Source organism: Macrobrachium nipponense, chromosome 26 (genome assembly GCF_015104395.2).
Source record: "Macrobrachium nipponense isolate FS-2020 chromosome 26, ASM1510439v2, whole genome shotgun sequence".
NCBI lineage: Eukaryota > Metazoa > Arthropoda > Malacostraca > Decapoda > Palaemonidae > Macrobrachium > Macrobrachium nipponense.
The window spans coordinates 41,506,454-41,515,996 of NC_087215.1; the positions used below are offsets into that span (position 1 = coordinate 41,506,454).

The 9,543-nt window shown below is 40.0% G+C and overlaps 2 protein-coding genes across 2 annotated transcripts in view; both read left to right on the top strand.

Moving 5' to 3' along the window:
- Positions 1–259, top strand: part of LOC135199647 (dynein axonemal heavy chain 6-like) — a 159,546-nt gene extending 159,287 nt beyond the window's left edge. The window contains exon 40 of the mRNA XM_064227804.1: positions 128–259. Coding sequence (XP_064083874.1) covers positions 128–259 — 132 coding nt within the window. The remainder of the gene's footprint in view (positions 1–127) is intronic.
- Positions 260–7,334: 7,075 nt separating this feature from the next.
- The window catches only part of LOC135200224 (angiotensin-converting enzyme-like), a 59,379-nt gene continuing 57,170 nt past the window's right edge, over positions 7,335–9,543 (top strand). Inside the window, exon 1 of the mRNA XM_064228659.1 lies at positions 7,335–7,535. Coding sequence (XP_064084729.1) covers positions 7,365–7,535 — 171 coding nt within the window. The 5' untranslated portion in view covers positions 7,335–7,364. The remainder of the gene's footprint in view (positions 7,536–9,543) is intronic.

Consider the following 9,543-nt stretch of genomic DNA (forward strand, 5'->3'; position numbering starts at 1 on the left):
CCCATCAGATAATTATACCATAATGTTAATTATTCTAACCAAAGCTTAGAAACAGTATATAGATTTTGCTTTCAGGCGTAAAACATTGAGTTAATCAGTCTTTTTTTTTTATTCCTTTTCGCAACAGGAAGTTGAATATGAAAACTTCCAGAAGGACCTTGAGGTAATCACTCAAGGGATGTTCGACAAACCGCCTGAACAAGAACCTGAAGAAGAAGAAAAAGAAGAAGAAAAAGAAGCAGAAGAAGAAGAGGAATAAGTGGAAGAATGATTTCCCGAGGGAAATACCGTCCTGTGATCATCATAAGGATGATGCTTAATTGGATCTTTCCTAGCTAGTTACCTCCTGCAAAGTTCGAGGGTCGTTATCGAGGACTCATATTTATACGGTCATCCCAACGTGCTCATACTAAACACGCAGCAAGGTGGATATATACCTGTTAAAACCCTCGAGGGTCCTTATCTAGGAAAGACCCGTCTTATTTTATAAAAACCTGTAAAGACAATCTGTGCTAGATATCAGATATGGGGGAAAAAAGGTATAAGAGAATTGAAAAGATATGCTTAGCATTGAATACAGTCAGCCTTTGATTAACAACACGGACTCTGTCCTGACTGCGTCTAGAGGTGAGGTGTTTTCTTTACTGCGACAGTTGTGCCCGAGTATTTCCCGAAAGGATTTTTCATTGTTACCCAAATGAAGTCATCTATACTTATCATTCGTGATGAAAAAAACTTGCCTTGTGAGCTGATATTGAAGGTAATCATGTTGATGCTGCTCACCTGCGCCATTTCTCCAGACTTCAGAAAAGGGCGTGACTGAGCATTTCCCTTCTCAACAGGATGCGAGATATAGCTTTCCTCCTTGCTCATGTCCATGGATAATACATCACGAGCTCTTCCGATATAAGGCGCGCCTTCCGACCGACAGTCGGCTTTCGTTCGCAGTGCATGTGAAGATGACTTCTTATTCTCGCAGATCACCAGACTATTGCCAACATGCGTGCCAACATCCATTCCGAAGAACTCACGCTGCAGTACAACAAAAAACTTCCTTTTTTCTAATTACATAAGATAAATGAATGTTTTTTATCTTTTCTCCCTCGCTGTCTTATATGTGTTGCCCTGAGCTTATAATGTTGAATTTAAAAGTTATTTTTGACTCTTGTAATGAAAATAAACTAATGAGAAATGATCTGTTTTGTATATACATGTGTTAACTTAACTGGTTCCATATGAGTTCAACTTTAAAATAAAATTAGAAATGCCCAGGTCCCAGGATATCAACTAAGCAAACTCACATTAACCAATATAATTGACCTTGTAATATCATTCGAGTTTGAGGACATAGGTTATAACCTTTCGAGGGCAAAATATTTCGTCAAATTTAATATACACATGTAATGTGTACTTTTCGATCACAGTGATAACAATCTTCTCTTCCAATGGCGGCTAAGTAAACAAACGCTCCGCTTGATTCCTGAACGTGAGCTGCTCAGGGTTGAGAAGTCCGTCTGCTACGCAAGATTATTGTCTATACTCTTAAGGCATCTATACACTGTCAGCCTTGGTTGTACAATCTTCGAGACTGAGCAATCAGTGTTTTAGCCACACACTATTATCAAGTGAAGATTGCACAATCATGAGTTGATTCTTGGAGCTTGTGAAAATTGTGAAAAGAAAGATCTGGATGAAAGATTTGTTCAAAAAAAGGAGGAATTTTACATATGAAAACCTTCTACAGGAATTGCTTGTCTCTGCTCCGTCAGATTACAATAATTACTTACGCATGGACAGAGAATCATTTATGGAATTACTGAAGCCTATGCCTCTCATAGGTAAAATGGATACTAAGCTGAGAGAATGTATTTCACCAAGTGAAAGGCTTTCCAGTACTACTATTTGGTTCCTGGCTACTGGACAAACATTTCAGGAGCTTATGTTCACCACAGCTCTCTATCTCTCCACAAAGCTTTGGTCGCATCATTATACAAACCTGTTATAGTGCTATCATCACTCTATTGAAGGAGTATATTAAGGCAAGTTAAATAAGGAAAGGATAACACAAATAGGATTTATTGAGAATAGTAATAATACTTATACAACCTGACTTCATCTTATTCATCCCCTTCTTCAGTTCCTTTCGATAATTAGAACGTATAAAGAATTGATTTTCTTTGTTGCTGAGGATCGAGTGGCATCCGGGTCTATTTCTCGTAAGTTTTCAACCAATATTAAGTAACAATCACTTTTTAAGTTTCTGTTCTCATAATCTTCACTTTTTATTTTCCACAAGGCAGGAGAATCTTGGTACCATTGTATGAACTCTCCAAAATTCCTGCTAGTCCCGTGTAGGTACCTACTGGCCATGGTGACATAGGAAAGACTGAGCTGTTAGCACAATCATCGTCACTAATTATCACTTACGACTATTAGATTGTTTAACTACACTATTACGTAGATATTATCTCCGCTTTTATTTGCAGTTAATTTCCCATTTTATTTTACGACTCCTACACATAACTGCTTCTCTTAACATGGCTCCCAAACCTAAACACTGAGAAGTTTGGAACCTTTCTCTCTTCAACGAAGAGAGGCAGCATTCTCAATGGCACCATAAAAAGATACGTCTGAAGTTCAGTCACAAATACAATCCCAAGTTTTAACTCCTGAAGCTAATGTACGAAGTTTATTTGTAATATTATCTCATCATGAGGAGAAAGAAGACTGAGATACGGAGAATAATTCAAGTTGGCATTCAAATCAACCCAAAAAGACACAAACAGATTGAGACGGAGAAAAAGAAGAGCAGAATTGTGTGAGAAGAATCAACATACTTTAACGGAGCCCAGTAAAGTATATATGGATCACTTTAAAACTATGATCAGCTACGACAGTGAAGTTCAGTATTTCTTAATCACATGTTAACTCAGAGTGAACACAGGAATGGCGACCATTTCAAGCCCTGAATCTTAACAATGCAGGAAAGCGCCACCACCCCCTTTGGATAATCGCCTTCAAAGGACGCAATGAAGATAGAATTTATGTCGCCGGTGAAGAAAAAGGAGCGAAATAAACATGTGGAACATAAAAAGGGCGATTCAAATAAAAGAAGCAGGAATCAAAGGCGCATCATCGCCTCCACAGTCAATGATTAGGGAAGAAGAGCAAGAATGAACAAAACACAAAGCGACAAATGCTGACCTTCAAAGGCTTGAATTCAGGCTACAAGATCGGAAGGGAAAAGGGGAAAAGGAACCCTGAAGAAGGGAAAATTGGAGCATCGTCTTCCTTTCTTCAGGGACAGTGTGATGTCTGGGCAATAAAACTTTGGTCTCCGGGAATCATTTCAGTGGGGGTAATCATTGTCGCAACGCTCGCGGTCATCCATCGAACTCCAAGAATACACATCCTTTCCCTTAGACGCAGTGGTTCCCAAACTGGGGGAAATTTGAAGCTACGAGGCGGGGGCGAGGGGAGGGGGGGGGGGGATAACTAAACTACCTACTAACTAAAAAAATCTCAGATGGATTTTCTCACGTCTGAGAGAGAGAGAGAGAGAGAGAGAGAGAGAGAGAGAGAGAGAGAGAGATTGTTATTAACCGCTCTCTATCCACTTTACTCTGTAACTATATGATTTATCAGTATATTTGTACATTTGGAAAATAAATTAGGAAATAGTCACAGTGTTTTCAACTACTCTTTCCCTCATACACAAGAAGGGGGAAATCTGGATGGTTGAACTGGGTGCAGGGAGAAATGACAGAAAAAAGTTTGGGAATCACTGTTTTGAACGAATAGCTGCCAGTCAGTCATTGAATCGATATTACATTAGCAGACTCATACAATATTTGTTAAATCGTGTTAGCTCAGCAAATCTTGTTATCTTGACCAACAACCGAGGATAGTCATGCACACACACAAACACACACACACACACACGCAGACACACAAGTGTTTATACGACCATTGGTAAACTGTTTACAGACACGATACAACTCCGGATGATAACAATATTTGCTGATTAGCTTTTGCCCATCCTATCAAAGATCACGAACTCAAACGACGCCCACATTGCATCCGGAGACCGCAACGGGCAGTCAGTCACAGGAGGAGGGGCGACGCATCAAGCCGATTCTGAATTTGCTGTGACACCAACACCCAGAGGAGCGTCACATTCTCCCGTAACCTTCGCTGTGTCGCTTCTTTCTCAACTGAATCTAAATTGGAATGTCATTAACAAGATATTTCTTAATTACTTTCTCCTGCTTCATCCCATTGTTCCCCAGACGTGTTACGGTACCCCGTTGCATTAAGTATCAATTTGCCCCGTCATATGTCTCTTCTCTCCGCAGACCCCGGGACGGTAATAGATTCCAAGGGTTTGTTCGTGAGCCACTTATTTACCTGCATATTTTATTGATCCCTTCAATCTATATAGCACACGAATTTGTATGTATAAAACAGAGAGAGAGGAGAGAAGAGAGAGAGAGAGAGAGAGAGAGAGAGAGAGAGAGGTTCTTCCACGGACTTTGATAATCAATGTTAAAAAGCATCTTCAGTCATTTCATTCCAGAAAGTCAATATTAATCGGGTTTCATTAACACTGTTTACCTATGAAAATGCTCGAATTTTGTCAAGGCAGTGGACTTCCAGCAACGAAAACTACTGTTGTGATATACAACATTAAAAAAAATCAGTTATGATTATATTTACAACAACTTTGCAGAAGAAGTCTTTTAGACATTCTAAGAAATCTCTTAATCTCTTGAGGATAGATAAATAAATCATCCTCTAAAGTTTTCTTGACTTAGAACAAGGAGCTTCCATCTTGAAGATCGACAGTGAGAAAAGTCATGAGAAATCTCAATAGAGAAGTAGTAGCTGCAAGTTCCCTCCCTTGCACGATAACTTTCTCTCGTGTCATTCGAGCCTTGGCTAGGAAAGGGCGGTAAGTTTCTAGTTCAATCAGTCTTAGCTCACGAAAAATAAGAGTACATAAATATCCTACTGCTGTCATTTTTAGGTGCATGATTTAGCACCTCGCAGATTTGGAGCAGCTATCGGTTACCCCGCGGTGCTGACTTGAAATAAGCCCGGGGCAAATCTCAATTCCCCCTGGCATCAGTTACACGTAAGCGAGCTCCGTACGTCTAATGCGTTACGAGTCTTTTCCAAAATTCTTTTGAAGCAGAAAAGTTTCTGTGTGATGAACGAAACAGCGAATCTGAGCCCTGTTTGTCACTATAATGAAGACACTTCTCATTTCATTTGAGCGTAAACTTTCCATGCCCTACATCGCGAGGAATAAATAAAGCTATCTATACTTTATTTGTGCGTGAAGGAAGCCAGGGGTGTTTAATCAAAGGCACACTGCACAAATCGAGCCTTTCCTTTTACCAGACCTGGATCCTGTGGAAATACGATCATAATTTCATATACAAATAAAATAATATTTTGATGCTTCGATTATCAGACTCCAATCATCAAATACTATTTCCATTTTTAATTCATGATACGTCATATAAAATGTGCCTCATTTTATGAAACATATACCAAACAAGAGAGGATGAAATTAGCTACGTATAAAAATTAAACATTTTATAAATACAAACAGCCCACTTGACCTAACTTAGGCAACAAAATATACAGAACAAATGCCACAGCGCGAAGTGCGAATACTGGAAATAACTTTTCCTCCTCAACAGTCAGTCCTAAAACACCTTATCGACAAAATTTCGCATTTCTCTTTGATAACTGATGCATTATCAAACATTGTTTACTTTATTTATCCTAAGTCATAATTAAGCTCACGGTCGCATGATACACAGCAATTCTACCTGCAGCATATGTAGGAAATTTTTCCGCCATGCTATGTACACAAATCCCACTGGATCAGTGAGTGATAGTGTTCGTTCTTTGGACTAACGTAATCAACTTTCAAGATCACGTGTCCATCGATTCTTAAATTTTCAGTGTTAGAGGCGAAATCAATCAGAACATGCCGGGAAGGGATTAGGGGACATCAAAATGGCTCTCAGAGGAAGCTTTTGACTTCGAAACTAACGAATCTCTTTCATTAATCAGTACGTTATGAGATAGATATTCAGCGTGTGATGATGATAGTTGGTGGTCTGCATGAAGTAAAGCCAGAATTGTGGAAAACTATAACGCAGGTTATCAATATAAAATTCACGAGTCAAGGAAAAATTCGCGAATAGAATAGCGTGTGTGAGTCACTGGGAAAAGCTTCTTCGGTGTTGACCAGCTGTAGTTTAGCAAAGCTTAATGAAAAGCAGTTGGATTGTGATCACTAAGGTCATGTCACGCAGTATGGTCGCACAACTTAGCCAAGGAAATGAAATGACTCTTCAGTCAGATTCTCTTCGTAGAGATATACGATACCGTTCTATGAAAAGCAAAGTGCTACGCAAATTATTTCAGCAGTGCTAAAAGAATGCCCTTATAATCTGGTTTTACCTTCCGCCATTCATTTCCGGTAGTGATCATAATGATAATAACAACCATTTCTGTACGGGGGACCAGAATTCTTTCCATAAACGAAGGCGCACGAACTCTGAAAAAGAAATGTCAAGTTCAATGAATATGATAAGGAAGCGTTTTCCCCCAAAATGTGTCCTGTTTAAGAAGACTCCACCCGAAATATTGTTGTACTGATTTCGGCAGCATTTTGACATCGAAGCCTCTTGTCACTAAGAGTTTCTTTCAGGTTCTGGTTCCGTTACAGTAAAAACATTTTTCTCTTTTGTCCTCGCTGTTCCCTAACACTAGGACCAAAAATTGAAAGTGCAATTTTTTATTTATTTATTATTATTTTTTTTTAAGGAACTCTACCCAGGAATAAGTACGTCATCCGAACTTGTTTTGTAATTACGTCAGCCATTTAAGCAACTCTAATGGTGTAGTTTCCGCGAATCAACCTAAATTTCTATAAACAGCGCCTCAAGGTCAATGGACGCTTCTTTATACATATTTCCTCCTCTTAACAGCCACAGAGTCCGTTTCACTCGTCAATTTAGCTGCATTAAAAAACAAATAAACTTTTCTTGGTCCACAAGCTACATAAACGCATATAATCAATTGTAAATGATTTCATTATAAAACAACTACATTCCCATCCCTCGCGACACGAATCGATTTAGGAAAGCAACTTTAGAGTCGCCATGGAATATCCTTTCGAGCCTGGTCATCAGCGCCGAACCTTACTGGATATAAACGTTGGTTACTATTTAAAACGCTGGAACTCATGCGCAAAGGACTGGCAGTAGAAGGTTGCAACCCCGAGCCCTGGTCAGATTATATATAGGAGTGGAGGACGCCGAGCAGCGGCAGTGCTGTCAAGGATGCTGGCGGGTGTTTCAGTGCAACCACGGAAGGAGGTGTTCTCCTCTATGGGAGGGTCTCTGCTGCTGCGGCTGACGACGAAGACAATGATTCTCTCGACGATGTTCTTGGTTGTGTGTTGCCAGTTCAGTGCCACAAAAGCTGCCATCTTTTCCGAAAAAGGCATCGAGGTGAGTGGTGTCGTGAGTGCAATTTAGAATGATGTCGCTTATTCAGTATTATTAACACTGTGAGATTCCGTAGAAGCCGAGAGACCTCACGAGGACGTTGTTATGCGTTTGTTTGTCGTCGACAGGGCTCTCGAACAGATTCCGCGGAGGAGAAGCGGCTAACGACATACTAGGAGGGAAAAAGAAATGGAAAACTTTCAGCGATCGAAATTGAGAAAGGAAACTGTAGTTGTTACCACACTGGACTCCCAGTGTTGCTGTGAATACGTCGTAACCAACAATTTGTGGGGAATTTCACATGCATGGCAGCAAAAGCAATTAATAAAATTGGCATTAATACGCAACCAGCCATAATAAACATAACAGTCGACGAACGCCATCGATCTAGAATGGACTCTGGCCAAACAAACTTTTCAGTTCAGTTTTTTCGAAGTTTTGTTGTTTCTTATATCTTATAGACAATATTAACGCTCGCCGATTTCTTTAGGCAGTTTTTATATTGTTAGCCTAAACGGAACTTGTTCTATTGTTTTATATAACCAAAAGTTTCCTTCTTGTTCCTTCAAAACAAACGCTGTCTTGTTTCGTCTTTTTCGATGGAACGTTTTCACCCCTCCCACATTCCCACACCCCCAGCGCGCTCTCTCTCTCTCTCCAAAACAAAATATTTCCCTCGGCTGTTTCCTCTTCCTATATGCCAGATTCTCATAACCGCTAACCCGCTCTCCGCATACCTTATTAGAGCCGTGAACTGAAATAACTGACTTCAGGGACAAAAGAGTCACGCCCGTGACGTACAAAAAAAAGAGAGAGAAAAAGTGAATGAGGGAGCTACGTAACTACGCCGAGAACCATTCAACCATTACCCAGACACTCACTAATCACCCGTGAACTTATAATCTCGTGTTTTTTCTTTTTTTTCAGCTTAGCTGCACATTTCCAGTGCAAAAACACTTCACGATATCTTTAAAAAGTGAAAAAATATCCTTATAAACGCAATGGCTAGCATAAACGCTCGGCCTTTTCTGATTGTATCGTAAAAGACAAACAACTTCCCCGCTCTTGCTCATCGCAAAGCATCCTTCTCTCTCCCTCTCCCTCTCTCTCTCCCTCCTGCTCCTCCTGACCTTACCCTACCCACATTCGTGGCATCCTTTTCTCACAGTTGCCTCGGGCAAGGTTAGGAGGATCACACTGCCTGTCTTTGGCGCGTTGCCTGCCGTGAGACCTCTGTCGAAGAAACTTCCGAAAATTATTCCTTCTAGACTCCGCTCAATAACAAATAAATAAAAATATTAAAGAGAGAGAGAGAGAATCCCACGCCCTTTTCCATTAAGACAAACCGACAACATTGCAAGGCAATGGGCATCATTCAGTATTAAACAAAATAATAGTACTCTTCACATATATATTTTAAATGTTTGGGTAGTGATAATGAAAGAATACCTTTATTTATTGCTATTATCATTATTATCATTCACTGCAAATCCGGTTACGACCATACCTGGGGGTCTTGCGACATTTTTTATTTGTGTGCAACGAACCATAACAATCAGGTATATCAAATTAAATGCATCTGTGCATGAGTGTGGACCTGAGGGTGAGAAGAGCCCTCTGTTATATGTCGGTATATTATATGTGAATAGAATGGTGTAGCGCTATAGACGAGCACATCAAAATTCGAAATGGACGTAAGACAATCCGCCAACGATTAGAATATATACTTTTCTAATAAATACACTGTTTATATGCACTACCACAAATATTGCCAGAACAAGAGAACAGACGAAAAGAAGGTATTTCGGTGCGATGTGGATGCAATTCTTCTTATCCAGATTGTAAGACAGATTAAAACGTGAGGTTGCCAGAGGTATCTCGGCGAGTCTGCTCTGCTGAGTTTCCTTCGTGCTCGATATTTCTAACAGTTCCAATGCCTTCGCCCTTAGAGCGTTCGTCAGTTGCGGAAGTGCCTCAAAATGCAATACAACAATTACAACAATTTCATTAT